We start from the raw sequence: 24018 nt of genomic DNA on the forward strand, positions 1-24018 counted from the left end.
AAATAACTCCTCAAATCAATTTTGGAGCAGTAGAACCAGCTAAAGTTCAGTGAGACATTTTTTCAGCCTGAAGACAACGTAGGAAGGCAGCAGAAGGATACTGGGGTGGGAGCCAGTCTAGAGTGAAGCAGCAGCAGCAGTAGCACCTGCTGTGGTAACAGCAGCTTTGGGAGCTCTCAGCCCAGAAATGATAAGGGGATTGGACAACTGGTCAAAAAGAGATTACACAATACCCATTTCTGGCACTAGATGCAGCTGGTACTGATTGGCAACTCTATTGTCCATAAGCAGTTATGGGTCACAGTTCCAAGGCAGAGAGGATGTGATAGTAATGGCAATTAAAGATTCCCCTGTATTGGCTTGGTTTTCAAATTGATTGTATTAAAACCCAGAGCTTGTTAATCCCACCTGTGGGATGGACTTTTTGATGTGAAAAGAAAGTCCTGACTGGGAGGAGCTGGTGACGTAGATTTGGAGAGACAAGAGAGAGGCGGAAGTTCTTTTTGGAAGCAGCACCTCGTGGAGAGAGAGAGACTAAGAGAATTGCTGGTGGCCGCTTTGAATTGCCCTGGACTTTTGAGACCTGCCCCCTGAGCTGCCAAGGACTGAGGAGACATGGCTGTTTTGCTGGTACTTTATCTGTCTGTTTTGATGTTATTTTGCCAGATTTGTCCACTGGTGAAAGACTGTCCTGTTGAAGAAGTCCTGGAACCTGGCATTTGGTTAAGAAGGCCTGAGACTGTCCTGCAGACAGAGAGTGAATACTGTCCACTGGTGAGGGACAGTACTGAGAGTGAATACTGTCCACTGGTGAGGGACAGTACTGTTGTTGCAGGGGTCTGGAGACTGTCCGGCAGACAGAATGAATACTGTCCACTGGTGAAGGACAGTGCTGTTGTTGCAGGGGTCTGGGAGCCTTTCTGTTGGTTCAGAAGCCCTGAAGAGGGATTTTCTTGTTGTATGTTTGCAGAAATCCTGGGAGAGGGCTTTGCTGGTGTGTTCAGGGGTTCTAGGACTGTTCTACAGACAGAGGATAAATTCATGAAGGGACTGGCAATGTATCTTATGGCCTTGCTAAGCCTTGTCTCTCCAGGAACTAAGATTGCTGAGAACTTGCCTCGTGTCAAGATGAAGAAAAGACCTCCATTTGGGTATTAAGTGCTGTGTTTAAACTTGATGTAACTCTGGGGTAGATTCAATTGTGATCCAGGGGTGGGGAACTTTTGACCTTTTTGTGTTCTATGGTTGAGCAAATGAATGTATTTTACTTATGTTTGGAAACTAATCTCCATTTGAGAAGAGGGGCTTTGTGGTGGACTTAATTAAGGTATAGCCTAGGGGTGGAGAAGTATTTGGAACAGAGACTTTGTAATTGATTGAATGATTGGAAAGTCCTGGGGTGGGGTAGGCCTTGGAGATGATTTAATCACACTTAGTAAATGCTGTATTTTGAATGATGTCATGTTTTGATCTTCTCTGTTCTGGGTTTGTTACTGAAATAAAATAGAGAGCACCTATGCTGGTATTTTGAACCTGGGAAGTTGCCTTTGCTTGGTATTACATTACAGAGGAATACTAGCATTTGTGCCTGCAGGAAAGCTGCAGACCTGGTCACAGTTCCAAGGGCAAGAGGAGTGCTAGCATTTGTGATAACAGAAGAGCAGAAGGGCTTTCCTAGGTAATACCAGAGTACAGACCAGGAAAGAAGTGGCCACACCTCTCCCCGGATCATAACACTTTGGAAGCACCAAAAATTTGCAGACCCCTCCAGAACTAAGTCATGAAATAAGTTGAAAAAATGAGCAAACAACAAAAAAAGAACTTGACCATAAAAAACTACTATAGTGTCAGGGAAGACCAGAATATTAACTCAGAAGAAGATAATAATGTGAAAACAGCTACAGGCAAAACCTCAAAGAAAAAAATGCTAATTGGACCCAAGGTCAACAAAAATTCCTAGAAGAATTAAAGAAAGAGACAAGAATGGTAGAGGAAAAATTGAGAAAAGAAATGAGAGTAATGCAAGAAAATTATGAAAGGAGAATTAACAACTTGGTAAAAGAGGCATAATAAAATACTGTAGGAAATAAAACCTTAGAAATAGAATTGGCCTAATGGCAAAAGAGGCACAAAATCCACTGAAGAAGAGAACTTCTTTAAAAAATAGAATTGGCCAAATGGAAAAAGAGGTACAAAAGCTCACTAAAAAAATAATTCATTAAAAATTTGAATTAGGCAAGTGGAAGCTAATGACTCCATGATACATTGAGAAAAAAGAAGTCAAAAGAATGAAAAAATAGAAGAAAATGTGAAATATCTTACCAAAAACAACTGACCTGGGAAATAGGTTGAGGAGAGAAAATTTAAGAATTATTGACCTCCCTAAAAGCCATATCAAAGAAAGAGTCTAGACATCATATTGCAAGAAATTATCGAGGAAAACTGCCCCCAATATCACAGATCTAGAGAGTGTAAAATTGAAATTGAAATTCACCAATCACTGCCTGAAAGAGATCCCAAAATGAAAACCTCCAGGAATATCATAGTCAAATTTCAGAGCACTCAGGTCAAAGATAAAATATTGCAAACATCCAGGAAAAAAAAATTCGAATATTGCAGAGCCACATTCAGGATCACACAAAATTTAACAGCTACCACATTAAAGGAGCAGAGGGCTTGGGATATGATATTACAGATGGCAAAGGAGCTAGAATCAGAACCAAGAATAACCTCTCTAGCAAAACTGGGTATGATCCTTTAGGGGGGGAAATGGATATATAATGAAATAGAGGACTTACAAGTATTCCTGATTTTAAAAAAGACCAGAGCTGAATGGAGAATATAACATTCAAATACAAGACTCACAAGAAGAATAGAAAGGTAGCATGAAAGAGTAATCATAAAGGATTGAATAAAATTATATTGTTTAACATTCCTATATGGGAAGATGACACATGTAACTCCTAAGAACTTTATCATTATTAGGGCAGTCAAAAGGAGTCTACATAGACAGAGGGCATAGGTGTGAGTCAATTATGCTGTGATGATTCCCCACAAAAAAAAGGGGGTGAAAAAGAGGGATGCACTGGGAGAAAGGGGAAGGGAGAGATAGAACAGGGGAAATTTTCTCACATAAAAGAGGTATGTAAGGAAGGGTAGTGGTCAATGGTTGAACCTCACTCTCATTAGAATTGGTTCAAAGAAGGAAGAATATATATGTATATATAAATACACACACACACATACACACACATTCAGATGAGCATAGAAATCTATTTTATCCAATAGGGAAGTCGGAGGGGAAGAAGATAAGAGAAAAGAAGGTTGGTAATAAAAGGTAGAACAGATTAAGGGAGGCAGTGGTAAGAAGTAAAGCTGATTTTTAAGGAAGGACAGGATAAAAAGAAAGTACAGGAAGAAAACAGAAGAAAATAGAATGGAGGGAAATATATACTTAGTAATCATAACTGTGAATGTGAATGAGTTGAGCTTACTCATAAAAAAGAAGTAGATAGAAGAATAAATTAGAAACCAGAATCCAACAATATATTGTTTACAAGAGACACATTTGGAACAGAAAAACACACACAGAGTTAAAATAAAAAACCAGAGCAGAATCTATTATGCTTCAGTTGAAGTAAAAAAAAAAAAAAAAGCAGAGGAAGCAATTGTGATCTCAGACAAAGCAGAAACAAAAATAGACCTAACTAAAAAAGACTATCAGTGAAACTACATTTTACCAAAAGGTACCATAGACAATGAAGTAAAATCAATAATGTTTTCACATTATTATCTTCTTCTGAGTTTATATTCTGGTCTTCCCTGATACTATAGTAGTTTTTTATGGTCAAGTTCTTTTTTTGTTGTTTGCCCATTTTTTCAACTTGTTTCATGACTTTGAACTTTATGTTAAAATTGGACTCTGTTCACCTGGGGGAGGAGAAGAACTATCTCAAGAAAATGAAGTAAAAAAAAATTTTATAGCAAGTTTCTCTGATAAAGGCCTCATTTCTCAAAAATGTAGGAAACTGAGTCAAAATTATAAAAATAAGCACCATTCTCCAAATAATAATTGATCAAAGGATATGAACAGGAATTTTTCAGAAGGGGAAATCAAAGTTATCTATAGTTATATTTTAAAATTCTCTATATCACTATCAGTTAGAGAAATGCAAATCAAAACAACTCTGAGGTACCATTTCACACCTATTAGGAATGAAAAATGCTGGAGAGGATAAAGGAAAATAGGTACACTAATAAATTGTGGTGAAGTGGTGAACTAGTCCAGTCACTCTGGAGAACAATTTGGAACCATGCCCAAAGGCTGACAAAAACATGCATGCCCTTTGACCCAGCAATACCACTACTAGGTCTTTATCCCAAAGAGATCAAAGGAAAAAGAAAAGGACCTTTACAGACAAAATTATTTATAACAACTAATTTTGTGGTGGCAAAGAAATGGAAATTGATGGAATGCCCATCAATTTGGGGAATGGATGAACAAGTTGTGGCATATGATTGTGATGGAATACTATTGTGCTATAAGAAATTATGTGGGGGATGGATTTAGAAAAAAAAAACCATGACGAAACCTATATGAACTGATGCAAAGTGAAAAGAGAAGAAATGTAAGATTATGTACAATAACAGCAATTTTGTAATGATGATCAGCTGTGAAAGATTTGGCTACTCTGATCAATGTAATGATTCAAGACAATCCCAATGATGACTCATGATGAAAAAATCCTATCCACCTCCAGAGAGGGAACTGATGAACTCTGAGTGAAAATTGAAGTATAATTTTCTTGCTTGGCTTTTTTTTTCTTTTTTTGTCATTTGGCTAATATGGAAATATGTTTTGTATGATTTCATACTTAAAATTGACATAATTTTACTTGCTTTCTCAGTGGGTCAGAGAGGGGTGGGAGGGAGGGAGAAAATTTGGAACTCAAAATTTAAAATGAAAATTGCTTAAAAATGTATTTTTTAATCAAAGACCAAAATTAATATAAAACTAGAAAAATAAAAATGTGAAAATATGCCATAACTTCTTTACCTGTTTTTTCATTAAAAAAAAACATTTATTTTCTTTCCTTGCCACATTTCTCCCATTAAATGCAGAAGAAAAACAAATTTGCATAGTCAAACAAATATACATAACAAGATATGTATTGTCAAATGAAGCAACATTCCTTATTGGTCATATCCAAAAATTATTTCTCATTCTACATTTTGAGTCCATCACCCTTCTGCAAAGATGAGTACTGCATTATCATTTTCTGTCCTTTGGAAACATAGTTTGTCATTGAATTGACCAGAGCTCTAAAGCCTTTCAGAGTTATTCTTTCTTTGTAATGTTATTGTCATTGCATAAATTGTTCTTTTGGTTCTGCTCATTTCCCTTATCATATCATTCAGGGGCAGCTAGGTGGTTCAGTAGATACATTGGAAGACCTGAGTTCAGATTCTGGCTTTGAATATTTACTAGCTGTGTGACTATAGACAAGTCATCTAACTTACTTCTCTTAGCCCCAGTTTCATCATATGTAAAATGGGGATAATAATGGCACCTACCTCACAGGTTTGTTGCGAACATCAAATGAGATTATACACATAAAACACTTTAAAAATCTTAAAAGGCTATATAAATGCTACCTGTTGTTACTACTGGGGCAGCTAGGTGGTGCAGTGGATAAAGCAGCAGGCCTGAAGTTGGAAGACTCATGTTCCTGAGTTCAATCTATCTTCAGACACTTATGAACTCTATCATTCTGAGCAAGCACTTAACTCTGTTTGCCTCAGTTCCTCATCTAAAAAATAAGCTGGAGAAGGAAATGGCAAAGTACTTCAGTGTCTTTGCCAAGAAAACCCCAAATAGAGGCACAAAGAGTCAAACATAACTAAAAAAATTACTGAACAACAATTATTATTATAATACAGGTTTTCCCAGTACCCTCTGAAACTATCCATTTGTCCATTTCTTGGGCTCAATAATATTCCATTACCTTCATATGTCATAATTTGTTTAGCCGTTCTATAATAGGCAGGCATCCCCTTAGTACATACATGTCCTTTTCCTCTTTCTTTAAATTCTTTGGGGTATATCCTATGGCACATTTAAAAACAAACCAAAAACCCTCAAATGATCTGTTTAAATAAGTGTTGATGCCTAAATGTGGGAAATTAATGGGAAAAAAGAACATCAATGTGAATTACAACCATTTTATTCACAAGTTTAACCATTGTAAATGAATTGCTATAACAAGAAGAACAAAACAATCTAAAAACCACCCTAGTCCCAAAACCTTGATCAATTTGTCAAGAAAAGAGATATGGTGGCCAAAAAATGTTGGTTTGGAATATAAACTCATTTGTAAAATATTAAGTAGATTATTTTAAGCAGCAATAGAATGAGAAGCAAGAGGAGGAAAAGGAAGTTTAAAGAATGTCTGATGGGACACCTGACTGAACAATGTCATCCCATGGGCATTTAAGGATGGAATTGGAAGGAAGTCAACAAACAGATGAAAGCTAGGAAATATCCATATGATTGGTTTAACAAATTCTTTTCACCTTCAAGAACCATGGTGCTACAACATTTGAACTGTACAAATCCAGACTGAGATGTACTTCATGAGGAAGTAGAAATAGTACTGAAGGAAACAAAGTAGGAAAAAGCAACTGTACTAGACCATTACATAAGAGAAGAGATCTGTACTGGAGGTAGCACAATTTTAAGGGTGCTGAAAGATGAATTCTCAAACACTCTTAAAAAGAAGAGAGAACACCAAAAACATTGAAAAAAAATTCCAGACTTCATTATTACAACAACAACAAAGAGACTGAGAGAACCTAACTACATTCCTATCTGTATAAAACTTTTATGAGACTTTGATCAAGGTCTTCCTTGATGAGGGTTTTAAAAGGGAAATAGGCAGGCTTTTTAAAGTAATTCCACAACAAACTTTTTTTTATATTACTCAATTGACTAGAAGATGTAGAGAATGCAAGATTCCATTGTCGTTGTTGGTTATTTTTTTTAATATAATTAATTTTGAAGAGCAAACTGCCTCATTAAAAGCTCTCTAGCAACAAAGTGTTTCGTTCACATGCACATATCAAGATTATACAATATTCCTTGAATGATATAATGAGAGAATTGTTTTCAATAAAACTCTGGTTAGCAAGGTATGAAACTGCGATTCATCATCTTATCAAACATGTCTTCCACTGTCATGGGGAAGATCCAACACAGAGTCTAAGAGGACTCCTTATAAGGACTCCTTGCATAGGGATCACCCTCCAGATGATCCTATTTCTTTATTGTAATAATTTATATCAAACCCCAGAAAACTGCAAAGCCTTCTAAATTGTATCAATAATCCCTCAAAAGAGTTTGGAATAACTAATTACACTGGAAAACTAACTGTATCAGGAATGTCTATTGTTTAGACTATGCTACACAGTTGAATGGACAACCTATTTGTGTGTCTAAATACATATGTATGTATATATGTACATATGCATATATGTAGGTCTATAAGGTGTACCAAAAGTCTTTGTGCAGTTTTAAGCTTGAATAGTTTCAAATTCTGTTTTGCATGTATGTAAAATATAGAGGCAACAGATAAATTAAAGATAAAATTTCTCACCCCCCAAAAAAAATTGAGACACAGAAACAAAGAGATAGAACTATAGTGACATATATCGGTATATCTAAAAGACAGACTTTGCAAATGTACAATGAGCTTGACCAAAAATTGAATAGAATGAGGAGAGCAAGCTGGATTGCTTTTGGAAAATAGCAAAGTTCATTTAATGGCCATAAAATTTTCCCTAAAATAGTCCATCTTTTCTTTTTTTGTGTGTTTTCTGATTCTTTTTTTAATATTAAATTAAATTTTATGTATATTTTTAGTTTACATCATTCATTTCCACACGATTTTGAGTTACAAATTTTCTCCCCATATTTCCCCTACCCACGACCTCAAAACAGCAATCCCACTGTATATCCCCTCCCCCAACCTGCTCTCTCCTATATCCTCCCCCATTTCCCCTCCAACTTTCCAGTAGGGCAAAATGGATCTCTATACCCCACTGCCTGTATATCTTATTTCCCAGTTGCATGTAAAATAATAATTATATATATATATATATATTTTTTTTTTAAACATTTGATTTCAAAACTTTGAATTCCAGATTCTTTCCCTTCCTCCCTTGTTCCCAACCCTTACTGGGAAGATAAACAATTCAATATAGGTTGTACATGTGTACCTACACAAAAAATTTCCATAGTGGATATATTGTGAAAGATTGACTATATTTCCCTCCATCCTATCCCGCCCCCCACTTGTTCTATTCTCTACTTTGACCCTGTCCCTTTTCAAAAGTGTGTGCTTCCAACTTCCCTCCCCCCCAACCTGCCCTCCCCTCTATCATCCCCCCTCTCATCCCCTTCCCCCCTACTCTCCTGTAGGGTGGGATACCCTATTTATTGTGTATGTCATTCCCTCCCTAAGCCGAATTCAATGAGAATAAGGTTGACCCATTCCCTTTTGCCTTCCTGCTCTTCCCCTACATTGTAACAGTTTTCCCTTGCCTCTTCTATATGAGATAATTTACCCCATTCTGTCTCTCCCCACCTCCTCTCATCATATTCCTCTCTCACCTCTCAATTTTACCTTTTAAGTATTATCCCTTCCTATTCAATTGGTCCTGTGACCTCTATCTATGTATACCTGTACACATATATACACACACTCACATGTGTATTCATATGCCCATATACCCTCCTATATAGATATATATATGCATGCATACATATATATACATTTATATAACCTTCATTATTCTCATACTGAGAAAGGTTTCATAAGTTACAATTATCATTTTTCCATGTAGGAGTGTAATAGTTCAACTTTGATAAGTTCCTTATGATTTCTTTTCCCTGTTTACCTTCTCATGCTTCTCTTGCTTCTTGTATCTGAATGTCAGATTTTCTATTCAACTCTGGTTTTTTCATCAAGAATGCTTGAAAGTTCTCCATTTCATTGAATGACCATATTTTCCCCTGAAACATGATACTCAGTTTTGCTGGGTAGGTGATTCTTGGTTTTAATCCCAGTTCCTTTGACCTCTGGAATATTATATTCCAAGTCCTTCGATCCCTCAATGTAGAAGCTGACAGATCCTGCATTATACTGATTGTGTTTCCACAGTATTCAAATTGTTTCTTCCTGGCTGCTTGTGATATTTTCTCCTTGATCTGGGAACTCCAGAACCTGGCTATAATATTCCTAGGAGTTTTCTATTTGGGATCTTTTTCAAGAGGTGATTGGTAGATTCTTTCAACCTCTATTTTGCACTCTGGTTCTAAAATATCGGGGCAATTTTTCTGCAGAATTTCTTTTTTTTTTTCAAATGTTTTATTAACTTCTGACTTACTTCATTCATTTCCACCAGATTTTGGGTTACAAATTTTCTCCCCATTTTTCCCCTACCCACCTCCCCAAAATAGAGGTCCCCCAGGATATCCCCTCCTCTCATTTCCCAATTACACATAAAATAGTATTAATAATAGCATATATATATATGTGTATATATATATATATATATATATATATATATATATATATATATATATAAAAAATTTGTTTTTAAAACTTTGAATTCCAGATTCATTCCCTTCCTCCATTGTCACCTACCCTTACTGGGAAGATAAGCAATTCAATGTAGGTTGTACATGTGTAGCTAATGCAAAACATTACCATAGTAGACATATTATAGAAGACTGATTATATTTCCCTCCCTCCTATCCCATCTCCCACTTGGTCTGTTCTCTACTTTGGTCCTGTCCCTTTTCAAAAGTGTGTGCTTACAACTTCCCTCCCCCCCAGCCTTCCCTCCCTTCCATCATCCCCCCTCTCATCCCCTTCCCCCCTACTCTCCTGTAGGGTGAGATACCCTATTTAGTGTGTATGTCATTCCCTCCCTGAGCCAAATTCAATGAGTATACGGTTGACCCATTCCCTTATGCTTCCTGTTCTTCCCCTCCGTTGTGCCCATTTTCCCTTGCCTATTCTATATGAGATAGTTTGCCCCATTCTGTCTCTCCTCTCATTATATTCCTCTCTCACCTCTTAATTTCACCTTTTAAGTATCATCCTTTCCTATTAAATTGGTCCTGTGCCCTTTTGTAAACATATATACACACATTCACATATGTATTCATATGCCCATATACCCTCAGATAAAGACTATATATACATATATATACATACATATATATTTCTATTCCCTTCAACTATTTTCATAGTGAGAAAAGTTTCATCAGTTACAATTATCATTTTTCCATGTAGGGATGAAAATAGTTCAACTTTGATAAGTTCCTTATGATTTCTTTTCCCTGTTTACCTTCTCATGCCTCTCTTGCTTCTTGTCTCTGAATGTCAAATTTTCTATTCAACTCTGGTTTTTTCAGCAAGAATGGTTGAAAGTCCTCTATTCCAATGAATGACCATATTTTCCCCTGAAACATGATACTCAGTTTTGCTGGGTAGGTGATTCTTGGTTTTAATCCCAGCCCCTTTGACTTCCAGAATATCATATTCCAGGAGCTTTGATCCCTCAATGTAGAAGCTACCAGATCCTGTGTTAACCTGTTTGTGTTTCCACAATGTTCAAATTGTTTCTTCTTGGCTTATTGTAATATTCTCTCCTTGATCTGGGAATTCCAGAACCTGGCTATAATATTCCTAGGAGTTTTCTTTTTGGGATCTTTTTCTGGAGGTGATCAGTGGATTCTTTCAACCTCTATTTTGCCTTCTGGTTCTAAAACAGCAGGGCAGTTTTCCTTCAGAATTTCTTGGAGGATGATTCCTAGGTTCTTTCTTTGATCATGGCTTTCAGGTAGTCCAATAATTTTTAAATTAGCTCTCCTGGATCTATTTCCCAGGTCAGTGGTTTTTCCCATGAGATATTTCACATTGCCTTCTATTCTTTCATTTGTCTGGATCTATTTAACAGCATTTTGATTTCTCATAAAGTCACTATCTTCCCTTTGCTCCATTCTAAATCTGAAGGAATGATTCTCCTTAGTGAGCTTTTGAGATTCTTTTTCCATCTGTCAGATTTGGCTTTTTAAAGCATTCCTCTCCTCATTGCGTTTTTGAGCCACTTTTGCCTTTTGAGTTAGTCTGTTTTTTAAGGTGTTATTTTCCTGTTATGCTGTTGACTCTCATTTCATAATTTTTTTTGCATCATTCTCATTTCTCTTCCCAATTTTTCCTCCACTTCTCTTATCTGCTTCTTAAGGTCTTCTATGGACTGTAACCAGCTCGTATTTTCCTTTGAAGCTTTTGGTGCAGGAGTTCTGATTTCACTGTCTTCCTCCTGTTCCATGCTTTGATCCTTTTTTCCCCAAAATAGGAGTCTAATGTTGGGTTTTTCTGTTTGTTTTGTTTCCTTTGCCTGGTCATGTTGCCCCTCAGTCACTTGACCCCTGGGCTTTTTGCCACAGTAGGACTCTGCCACCAGACAGGGGAGCTTCATACCAAACATTGGGGTTTTCTCTGCTGCCAGAGGTTTTAGTTGGGTGCCATCTCTGAAGCCTCCACACATTCTGGCAAGCTGGTCAAACACCTTAGGACCTCCACCCTAGATTGCAATCCAGATCCAAGCACGTTAAAGCAAGAGCAATTACCCCTCAGACTGGTTGCTTGGTCCCCCTACAGTCTGCAGGCCAGGAACTGAAGTTGCAACTTGGTGCCGCTGTGCAGAGATGTCTCAGCGGCTTCTCGCCCTGGGGGCAAAAGCTGATGCTCTCCCAACTAGTGGTCCCAAAGTCCACACTGCACTGACCTCTCACTTTGTCCTTCACTTCTATGTGTTGATAATTCTGGAAATGGCCATAGCTGCTAGTGATCTAGAGTCCCTTCAGTCAGTGGCTGGTCAGGCCCACCCTGGGGCTAAAACCTCAGTGTGGAGCTGGGCTTGGCTCCGAGAGCGCTGTGCTGGCCAATTTCTGCCTGCCTGCTGGGCTGTCCTCAGCAGGAGGTTAGCTTCTCTGTGTCATTTTGTGGGTTCTATAGCTCAAAAGTTTGTTCAGAGTTCCCTTTTACATGGATTGGGGAAGGTAGAAGCTGGAGGCATTCAGAGGTCCTGTTTCTACTCCACCATCTTTATTATATTGGATGACTCTCTGGAAGGGGGTGGGGGAAAGGACACACATTAAGAAATATAGGTGATGTAGAAACAAACGCTATCACTAAATATTTCTTTCTCAGGGAAAAAAAGAATTCCATCTTTTAGACTCCCAATACTATATACTCTATGAATTCTCTCTCCCAGAAAAGAGAGGACCAGAAGCTGAATGTGAAAGGTACCTGAAAAATGGAGAAATAGAAAAAGAAAGAAGAGAGGGTAATGAAATATGGAGACTCTAAAGAATTAAGATTGGTAGGAAGAAAAGGCAAGAGAAATGTATTGAATGAATGCTCTATAGAAACAATGTTGTATCATGGTAAGAGAACTGGACCTAGGGTCAGAAGACCCTGGCTTCAAAGCCCAGACCAACTCAGATGCAAATTATTTTATCCATCTCTGCTTGCTGCCTTTTCTGTTAAATAGAGATAATGTTTACATAACTTATCACAGAAGGTCTAAGTTGGAAGGAATATCAAAGGCTACCTAGGAGAATCTGTATATGATCAAAAATCACCTCAGCAACATACCCAACATAAAGTAATGCAGACTTTGCTTAAAGATCCGAGTACCTTCCAAGGCAGTCCATTCTACTTTCAGATAGCTCTGTTATGACATTTTTTCTTACATCATATCTACATCTGGCTCATTTCCACCTACTGCTCCTAGTTGTGGCTTCTGTGGCAAAAAAAAGAATCAGTCCAATCCCTCTTCTATATCTTCTTTTGTAGGTGAAGTCAGTTCTCATTAAACCCAGTCCTTCTCACCTCCTCCCTGTCCCTGGTCTTCTCCAATTCAAACATTCAACCAACCAATTTTCATATTGATGAGGGATGGCTCCCAATAGGTTCAGCAGGAATTCTGATCTTGTCTAAGACCAGAACCTGTGATTCAGTCTGGAAAGAATTCAGCTCAGCCTTATTTGGGAGTCGGAGTTGAAAAAGTTTATTATACAGCAGGCAAGGATCCTTAGGGGACCTGCAAGTGAAAGGGGGCATATAGGCTTTTACTTTTAAAGGGTAGGGCTGCCATTATCAGGGCTGACCGGATAGATGTAAGGGACTTCAGTGCATAGATAAAAGTTAGGGCTGACTGAGAGGAACTTGTGACTTCAGTGCATAGATAAAAGTTTGAGGAGTTTAACTTGGAGATGAGATTTGGGCCAGACAGGAGGAGACATGAGGAGATTAGGCCAGGACAAAGGAGTCCTAGGCAGAGTTCGGATTGGGGGAAGGGGCAGAGTTTGAGGCTGGGAAAGGGACTTTACAGACTGGTTTTACAAATTGCTATTACAATTTTACAATACAAATTGTAGTTACAATTGTACAAACTGGTTTTACAAATTGATGTTGCAGACTGATGTTGCCAATTGGTTTTACAAATTTCTGTTACAGATATAGATCCCAAGCACCCCATCATTATGACATGCTCTTAAGACCCTTCATCATCCTTAGATGCAGCTAGGTACCACACTGGAATTGATGAGGTATGAGCTCTGGGAGCCCCCTCAAGCTCTCCTTGAGTCCTTGAGGTACAGTTTCTGGGAACCCCCTTGAACTCTGATTAAATTGTCTCATTTGATGGGGCATTTGCATGAGGCAATAAGCCTTACATTGTGGCTGGGCCCAAATCTCTGTTACTAGACTTCCCACCCTTGAGCCTATCAAAATATTAGGCCTTGAACTGGCCTAACCCACCATTGTCCGTAGTCTCCAGGTGGCCTCCCACCCTTAGTCACTCTTTGACCTCATTAACTCTTCCTGAAGACCCTCCCCAAACTCCTCCTCTAGACCACCCCTAGATTCCTCCCACAACCTTCTGCATATAAGACCCCATCTTGTCTCCATGTTTGTGAGAGCACCACAGAATGACCTAGCACAGGGTTACTCTGTGTACAACACAAGCAAACTTTTAATAAACTTTACTTTTCTTTGGCTGAGAGAAGACTTGAGTTGAATTCATTCATCAGGACCCTGTGTATTGGTATTTTGGGGTCTCCCGAGCAACCCCAACCCTCTTTATGGGTACCCTCTTCAGACTGAGTGCTGGGCTTAGATCAGACTTCAGTCAAGGCTCAGATACTTATTAGCTGAGTGACCCTGGGCAAGTGACAACCTCTTTCTGCCTCAGTTTGCTCAGTTGTGAAATGGAGTAAATAATAGTACCTACCTCCTAGGATTGTTGTGAGGATCAAACGAATTTTTTAAATATTTGACACAAAATAAAGATTTAATAAATACTTATTTTCTTCCTTAGAGGAGATAATAAAATAAGAGGCACTGTGTTATAGGGGACAGAGCAGTGGATACCACTCTCTTCACCCATCTCCAATATATATACATCTCTGACTCTCAATTTCTTCATCTGTAAAATAGAGATAAATACCTGTATTATTTTCAGCCAGGATTGTTGTGAGGATCCAGTAAGATACCAAACTTTTAAGTATAAACTTAACTCAGTTATCATAAGTCAGATAAACTCAGTTATCATTACCCTCATCCTGAAAACTCCCCAGGTTACTTATGACCTTCCTAAAATGAAGACTGAACACAGTATTCCAGATGTTATCTCACCAGAGCAGAGTAGAACTGTCATCTCAACGGAAGTGAGTTTTATTCTAGATCTTTTTCAGACTTACTAAGTAGCCGTGCCTCCCACACATCAAATGTGTGAAGCAACTTTTTCCACAACAGTATATTTCATTTATCTCTATTAAGTCTCTTCGTATTAAATTCAGCTTGGCTTTCTAGACAGTTGAGATTCTCTTGGATCCCACCTTTCCCGGTGATAGCTTTCCGTCACCACTAAATTTGATAAACACCTATTATCTACCTTAATCAAGTCATTAATTATAATACCAAATTTCTCTGGGTTTCTCACAAAACTTTTTGTACATTTTAAAGCCCCATTTGAATTTAAAATATTATGTAGATTATCCATTAGGTACAAAAGAGAGGTCAAAGGAAGAGAGAAATAAATTCCCTGAGGCTAGTGAAGTCCCAACAATACTCCATGGTGATTGCTATTGAGTAGCTGTCCCCAGTAAAGAGCTTTTACTGAATAGCCATTGTGTACTAGGACGGTTCTAGCTGGGTCGTGGGGGTGGCGGGGAAGTATTGCAAAAGTAATAGAAGAGGAGCAGTTTGCAAAACACACTAGCTGGAGATCCGGAAAGACAAAGATTCATCGGAAAGATTTAACAACATTCTAGCAGCCAAATCCGCGAAGTTCCTGGAGCTTGGTATCCTCGAGAAATAAATAGGTAAGGATTTGGGGCGGCTTAGCGGTACCTGCGTCAAGACGGTGCCCAGTTTCTGAAAGCATCGTGACAGGGTTTGCGGATTGGGCTGCCCGCTTTGCATTTTAGCAACGGTGGCCTGCCAGATCCTGTAACTGTCTGAAACTGCCTGGCATCATTAGAAATTACTCGGGCTACTCTGTACATCGACTCAGGCAAAGAAGGCCTCCTTTAGAAATTGGGGAAACTGAAGAAAAAAGAACAAGCCTCCAATAAAAGGAGAGGTCGGAAACAAAGGGCTGAAACACCTTGCTCCTGAGAAGGAGTTTGGTACAAGATCATAGTACCAGTTGGAGAGAAAGCGGTCGCTCTTGGGGGAGGATGCCAACAAAGACCCCAGAAACACCAACATTCCCCTTCCAAATCTGGGCTGGAGGGTGCTTTAAACAGCCAGAGTTCAACTGCCGTACAGAGCTGGAGCGCAGGTAGGAGCCCGCCCCATCGGGTGGGCGGGGCTTTCATCCGGCTCAATCCCCTCGGGTAGCCCCTAGGGCCGAGGAACTCCACCTTTTCCCCTTGAGTCTGCCTAAAACGCAGCAGCGGGTCTCTGCCCTCTGTCCTCTCCGCCTCTGGGGCGCGACTTCTTTGGCATCTGCTGTTCCTACGCTCTCATCTCATTCTCAGTTTCCAGGTCTCATCCATCTTCCCCTCCACCCCCTACGTTCCAAAGGCGCCCCCCAGTTGGTGCCCCCCCTCCTCCCTGTGGCTGGTCTCCGAGAGCTCGTCCCCTAGTCTTCCCTGGCCCGCGCTCCCGCGGCTTCCTTGGAGCTCGCTCCCTGCCCTCGCTCCTTCCTTCCCACTCCACCGCGCACCCGCCACCCATCTCCCGGAGTTCGCCCGCCCCTAGCGTCGCGCTGCACGCCCGGAGTTCGCCCGCTGCCCTTTCGGGGACAGGGGGCATCGCCACCATTATGCTCCCTGCCATCTACACGGCCGTGGCGGGGCTGCTGCTCCTTCCGCTGCTGGTGAATTTCTGCTGCCCCTATTTCTTTCAGGACACGAACTACTTTATGAAGGTGGCTGGAATGGCCCAAAGGGTACGCAACTACTCCAGACGCCGGCCGGTGCACACCATCTTGAGCGCTTTCTTGGAACGGGCGCGCCAGACCCCGAACAAGCCTTTCCTGCTCTTCCAAGATGAGACGCTCTCCTACGCGCAGGTGGACCGACGGAGCAACCAAGTGGCGCGTGTACTCCATGACCGCCTGGGACTTCGGCAGGGAGACTGCGTCGCCCTCTTTCTGGGCAATGAACCGGCCTATGTTTGGCTGTGGCTCGGGATAGCCAAGTTGGGCTGTGCCTTGGCCTGTCTCAACTACAACATTCGATCCAAGTCCCTTGTACATTGCTTCCAGTGCAGCGGGGCCAAAGTGCTGCTGTCCTCTCATGGTGAGTCCAGCCCTAGCCGAGAATCCACCACATTCCCCCTCTTCCTCTCGCCGACCTACCTCCCTCCCCGTAATAGATCAGAAGAACGTCTGTAAGAGCATCTCCTTTGAGGGGCGGGAGTGGAAAGGAGTGGCAGAATTTGCCTCTAAAAACCCCCAGCTTCTTTCAGAAGGCTTAGCTCAAGTGCCCTCTCCGCAACAATGCCTAGCCTGATTCCTCTAGCTGCTAGCGCCTTCCATCTCCTTAAATTACTTGTATATATTTTGTATTTTCTTATATGTCATTTCCTTCTGCCTCAAGGAGACTGTTTTTGCCCTTCTTTGTGTTTCCAGGACCTCTCACAATGCCTGGCACAAATCTAAGTGCTTAATAATATTTGTTGAATGAATGAATACAGACTTTTTAGGGTCTGGGATCCAAACATTATAATGGATTGCGCATGAGTGTTACAGGACAGTGTCTGTGGGGAAACAGAGTATTAGTTCAGGGCCAGACTCTTTCCTCTCTATAGCTGTCTAAGATGAGCAGGTAGTGATAATGTGAATTTGCAATGTGCTAGTCTTTAGAAATACGAAGGCAAAAAATTTCTGCTCTCTGGGAGTTTATATTCTAATGGAGAGACAACATGCAAATAACTAGGTACCTAAAAGAACTGTATAAAGTAGGTGGGAGGTCATCGCAGAGGACAAGGCACTTACAACTGGAAGGACAAGGGAAAGAAGGCCTTTGTGCAGAAGGTGGGATTTAAGCTGTCTTGAAGGAAAACAGATTTTAAGAGGAGGAACAGCATTCCAGGTATGGGGGACAGGCAGTAAAAAGACACAAACAGATGAGATAGTGCAAGAGGTAGCAAGTAAGCCAGTGTCCCTGGATCATAGAGTACATAGAATGAATAAAGTGTAAAACTAGAAAGATAGGAAGGATCCAGGTTGTGAAGACCTTTAAAAACCGAACAGAAGAGTTTATATATTAGCCTAGCTGTTGAAAGCCAGAGTACTCCACTGCTACACTCCAGCTATCAGGAGAAATCCAGGAAGCTCTCCCAACACATTGGGTGTACCTTCTGTAGTGAATTTTTGGTAGAATGTGAACAGGAAACCTAGCATGAGCAGGCATAGGAGGGCTGTAATTAATATCGTTCAGGGGGATCTTCCAAACCAAGAAGGTCACTGATTTATTTGAACCTTTGGACAATTCCAAATCACATTAAATGCTTGCTGTGCTAGATGTTGGATGTGCAGACAAAGACTAAACAATTGCGGCCCTAAGGGAACTTGGAGCTAACTGGCATGGGAGGAACATATAGCTTATACACAGATAAGCTAGAAATGATTTGAGATTCTCCACCATGGAAGTATTCGAAAAGGCTGAGAACACTTTGAGTTTGGGCAACTAGGGGAGCCTACACTGAGGTAGCACCTGAGTTGAATCAGGAAGGAAGATAAACATTTTGAAAGGCAGAAAGGAGAGAGTGTATTCCATACATAGAGCACAGCATATACAAAAGTCTGGAAGCAGGAAATAGCATGTCAAGTTCCATGAACAGTAAATAGTTTTCAGGAGCCTACAATGCATGAAAGGTAATAATATGAAATAAAGTAGGTTAAGGTGGACCTTAATGACTGGCTAGTTTAATTTAATTCCACAAGGATCTATCAAACATCTACTGTGTGTCAGATTGACTAAGACAACAGTAAAACAGTCCCTGACCTCAAGGACTTTAAATTCTATTGGAAGGAAACAACAAATAAGGAAATAGATAATATATGTAGTATAAATATAAACTAATTGAGATTGGAAGACACAAAGATCTGGGGAAATTCCAGGGTTCAGATTTTACCACTGTTGCCTAATAAAGAGCCATAAACTCTTTTTGAACAGGAGAGTAACGTGATCAAGTTTGTACCTTAAGGGGGCGGCCAGGTAGCACAGCAAGTAAGAGCACCGGCTCCAGTGTTGAAAAGACCTGGAGATCGAATCCCGGGCTCAGCACCCACCCAGAAACACCTGGCCGTGTAACCTTGAGCAAGTTACTTAACCCCAATTGCTCAGGGGCGGCCAGGTGGCTTAGTGAGTAAGAGCACCGGTTCCAGTGTTGGGACGACCTGGAGATCGAATCCCAGGCTCAGACACTCAGCACCACACCCAGAAATAACTGGCTGTGTAACCTTGAGCAAGTAACTTAACCCCAATTGCTTAAAAAAAAAAAAAGTTTGTACCTTAAGAATATTATTTTGACAGCTGTGTAAAGGATGGCATGGAAAGCCTGGAAGCAAGAGACCAATTAGTAGCAAATAATAGTCTAGTCAAGTAAAGTTATAGACATGAACTTATAAACAACAACAAACAACAGAGACTGTGGTGTGGGGTAATAGTTGAAGTCAGTAAGAGCTGGATTCAAATATCACCTCAAATATTTACTCGATATGTGACCATGATCATGTCACTAAACTCTGATTTTAATTTTCTCATCTATAAAATGAGGAGTTTGGACTTAATTACTTCTCAGGTCCCCTCCAGCTCTAAAATCGAGGACTAACAAGCATTTATTAAATGCCCACTATGTACCTGGCACTGTGCTAAGACAAAGACAGAAATGAGACAGTCTTGCCCTCAAGGAGCTTACATTCTTTTTTTTTTTTTAAGCAATCAGGGTTAAGTAACTTGCTCAAGGTTACACAGCCAGGTGTTTCTGGGTGGGTGCTAAGCGTCTGAGCCTGGATTTGATCCCCAGGTCATCCTGACACTGGAGCCGGTGATCTTACTCTCTGTGCTACCTGGCCGCCCCGGAGCTTACATTCTAATGGGGAGATATGTACACATGTAAGTTTATAAAAGTATATAGAGAATGTATAGGGTAGCTAGGTGGTGCAGTGGATAGAGTGCTGGATTCAGAGTCAGAAAGACTTCTCTTTATGAATTCAAATCTTGCCTCAGACACTTGCTTACTAGTTGTGTGACCCTAGGCAAGTCACTTAACCTTTTTTTTTTTCCTTTTGGGGGGCAATTGGGGTTAAGTAACTTGCCCAATGTTACATGGCTAGTGTGTGTGTGTGTTAAGTGTCTGAGGCCAGAACCGAACCTGGGTCTCCCGACTCCAGGCTGGTGCTCTTACTCACTGCGCCACCTAGCTGCCCCTACTTAACCCTTTTTACCTCAATTTCCTCATCTGTAAAATGAGCTGGAGAAGGAAATGGCAAATCACTCCAGTTATCTCTGCCAACAAAACCCCAAAATGGGGTCATGAAGAGTCAGACATAACTGAAAACGACTCAACAATAAAAATACAGAAAATAGGGCATCCAGGTGGCGCAGTAAGAGCGCCAGCCCCAGAGTTGGGAGACCCAGGATCAGTTCCAGCCTCAGATACTTAACACCCACACAAAATAACCTTGAGCAAATTATTTAACCCCAATTGCTTAAGAAAAAAAAATACAGAAGATATACAAAATGAATACATGACAGCCCCATGGGGCTGGTGGGGTGGGAATCAAGAAGAGCTTCATGTAAAAGGTAACTCTTAAGTCAAGTCTTGAAGGAAATCAGGGATTCCAAACATAGAGTTGAGACTGGAATACATTACAGGCATAGAGGACAGCCAGTGCAAAGGCATGGTGAGAGGAGATGGATAATGGTGTGTGTGTCAGTAAGGAGGCCATTATGGCTGAGTTCTATGTATCATGTGGGAAAGGTAACAGTCTGTAAGAAAACTGGAAAGGTAGGAAGGAACCAGATTTTGAATGCCAAACAGAGGAGTTTGTAGTTGATAAGTAATGATGACAGCTCATATTTATAGAGTGTTTCAAAGTCTGTCTTACTTGGGTGATCAAAGTGGTATAGGGAAGAGAAGAGGCCATATAGGAGAGATGTAGAGGTAGACTTAGTAACTAATTAACTGTATGTAGGGGAAAGAGTCAAGCCTGGGTCATTGAAAGAGTTCTCATTCCCCTAACAGAAATAGGAGAGATTAGAGGAAGAGGAGAAGTTTTAGGGAGAAAGCATTCAAATCAAATTCTCTTTTGGATAATTTGAGTTTGATTGTCAGTTGGACTTTCGGATAGAGAAGTGGAAGAAGCAGTTGGACATGGAGGAGGACCATTGGCTTCATATATGAAGTCAAAGGTTTTATTGAATGTTACAAGCAGAACTGAGTGCAGAAATTGTGTGCTAATGGGCCCCAGAAACAGTTATGAGGTACATCAGAATGAACTTGGGGTCAAAAGACAACTTCCATATGGAGCTGGGGCGTCTTTCTATAGGACTGGGTCCAAGGTTAGACTGATTCTACTTTCACACTTCTTCACTTTGATTAAGCCTAGGGTGTTGTTTGACTTTGGGTAGCCTTAGGCTAAGATAGCAATCTCCTTTTGTACTCACTCCCTAGAATAGCAGGCTTCTCAGGTTCTACTTTCCTAATTTTAATTGTGTCTTTGTGGCTAATTGGTCTGGCAAGCATAAATTTTGTTGTACTGACAACTTTTCCCTTAGTCTTAAGTGACTTCCCATTTTCACTTGACTACATTCATACTCAGGTCATGCATTTTTAGTCATTTAGTTATACTTTTACACTTGGTTATGCATTCATGCTGATTCTTTTATTCCTTTTATAATGAAAAGCTTTTCTGGTTGAATGGATCCCTCTGACTGCTATAGACCTTTAAATTTCCTAGTAACTCTGCTTAGGCTGGAATGAAAATAAACAATTGTTGCTTTGATTAGGATTACCTACTGACTGCCTCCCCTACCCACCTCTCTCAAGTGAAAGTGACCTCTCTACAGATAAATGTTTAACAATCAGCTCTCCCTCTGAAAAAAGAGCATGCTTGACCTACTTAGGAGTCTAATCTGCATTCTACCACCACTTTCTAAGCATAGACCCTGGATATAGTCAGCAAAATAATCGAGCCCTGATTTACCAATTTTCAAGGTATAAATGCTTACACCATAAATTTAACAATTAGCTCTTTTGAGCTGGCTACTGCACTACACTTCTTCTTTCCTCAAATTTCTCATAGCACTTTTACTTGGTTCTCCTTCTTTCCCTTTTCACCTCTTATCTTCACAAGGAGGCTGCTAGGTGACATAGTGGATAGAACTGGGGTGAGGAATCTGCCTTGAGGCCACATGTTTCCCACCTTAGCACAAGAGTGTTAGACTTCCGAATCTGGAAGAACTGGTAGTACTACTGTAGAGAGTGTTGAATTTGAGAGTCAAAAAGACTTGAGTATGAATCCTGCATTAGACACTTATTCCAAGCTCTTTTTCCTTATCTGTAAAATGGGGATAATAATAAAACAGAAGCTAATTATTCTGACTCTCTGCAGGGTATGATTGACAGTAGAGTATCATCCAGTCAAATCATATTTGAGATTATTTTCCCCTACATAAAATGATGATGATGATGATGGTGGTAAAATAATTATAATAAGTAGCTTGCATTTCTACCAAGAGCTCTTTAATGTTTTCAGAGCACTTAACAATAACACTAAGGTGGTAGATAAATTCATCAGTACTTGGTAAACTTAGAGCCTTGTCCAGGAAGTTTTCAAGTATAATAGAATCCAGTGGCTGATGGGAAATGGATAAAGTTGGAACATGTATTTGAGAACATGTTACATGGAAGATTAAAATCCATGTAGCAAATACATTGTGACCATACATCAATACTAAAGTCCTTTCCAATTAAAGCCTTGACCAATCTTGGAGATAACTTTTTAAAAATCTACTACATAGATTTAAGCAATGTGACAAATCAAAATAATTTCAATAGATTAACAGAAATATATTATTGATATATTTTGATAATATGTAGTACATACATACACACACGGTGGTATTCAGACTTGACAGTCACCAATAAGTTATCAATAACTAATTCAATGCCATTGATAAAAGCAATACATCCATGATCGCATCTACAAGAAGCATTTTTTCAGAATGTTTTCAGACTTTCTTCAAAGGCAATGTCAACACCAGCAATTTCTTCTTCTTATCTTTTTCAGATGAGCCTTCAATCTTGGCATGACTCTAACCTCCAAATATTTTTCACAATCATCCTATTCATTTTATTCTTGATACTTCAGTTTATTCATAACTCAGAGGAAGATCTGTATGGTCTTAAAGGATAGAATAGACTCACAGATCTAGACTGGAAGGATTCAGAAATCATGTAGCCCTCCCCTCCCCCCCATATCCCATTCTTTCTCTCTGCTGCCAATCTATTCTCTAATTCCCATCTCAGATGCTACCTCCTCCATGAAGCCTTCTCTGTTCTCTACACACTCAGCTGGAAGGGGGTGTCTTTCTCCTCCAAACACTGATAATACTGCACCCCTCCCTGGTGCACTTTTACATTCCACTTTATACATCAGTAAATATGCGATCTCATCAGTATTGGGTCCTCCTTCCAATGATGCAGATGCCAGTCCTTCCCAATACCCTCCCAGCCTTTGTGGCTGTTGTCCATAAAGGATACAATATACATACCTCCCAGTGCTTAGCACAGTACTATTCAAATAGGTGCTTAATTTGACTGCATTGGTCAGGTGTAGGAAATCAATTTCTTTTGTCTCCAAGGAGGACCCATAAGCCATATTTCCATTTAGCAGCAACTTCCCTCTATCTTCTGGTTTCACTTATTACAAAAATGTCAATTTTCATGTTATTTCTATTGCTGCAGTAGTATGTTAACTCATTGACCATTAGACAAGTATCCTACATGTACAATACCATCAAGTTATATGTTAATATTTATAAGCAGTCTAAAAGTTGCTGTTATTAGCACTCTGCCTTGGTCATTGGACAAATATCTCACATTTACAATATCAACAATTAATAAATAATAATAATGAGCATTTATGTAGTCCTATATTTAATATATAATACACATTAATATAACATATGTTTAATGTATTTAAGATTTGCAAAGCACTTTGCAAATATTATCTCATTTTATCCCTTCAGCCCTGGGAGGTAAATACTGTGATTATACCCATGTTACAGATGAGGAAACTGAGGCAGAGATTAAGTGATTTACCCAGGTTCATGCAGCTAGCAACACATGTCTGAGGCCAGATTTGAATTTGGGTTTTCCTAATTCGAAGTCCAACACTCTATTCACTGCAGCACTT

General features: G+C 39.8%; 1 protein-coding gene and 1 long non-coding RNA gene across 2 annotated transcripts in view; both read left to right on the forward strand.

Moving 5' to 3' along the window:
- Positions 1-325: 325 nt before the first annotated feature.
- LOC138168490 (uncharacterized) lies at positions 326-1540 on the forward strand. The gene is made up of 2 exons (XR_011170114.1): positions 326-630; positions 1027-1540. It is a non-coding gene; the product is annotated as an uncharacterized lncRNA (long non-coding RNA).
- Positions 1541-15990: 14450 nt separating this feature from the next.
- Positions 15991-24018, forward strand: part of SLC27A2 (solute carrier family 27 member 2) — a 67988-nt gene continuing 59960 nt past the window's right edge. The window contains exon 1 of the mRNA XM_069098033.1: positions 15991-16888. Within this exon, the coding sequence (XP_068954134.1) occupies positions 16411-16888 (478 nt within the window). The 5' untranslated portion in view covers positions 15991-16410. The remainder of the gene's footprint in view (positions 16889-24018) is intronic.

This window comes from Petaurus breviceps, unplaced genomic scaffold, assembly GCF_028583685.1.
Source record: "Petaurus breviceps papuanus isolate PSGF00001 unplaced genomic scaffold, PetGlider_PUasm1.0 37, whole genome shotgun sequence".
In the NCBI taxonomy this organism is placed as follows: Eukaryota; Metazoa; Chordata; class Mammalia; order Diprotodontia; family Petauridae; genus Petaurus; species Petaurus breviceps.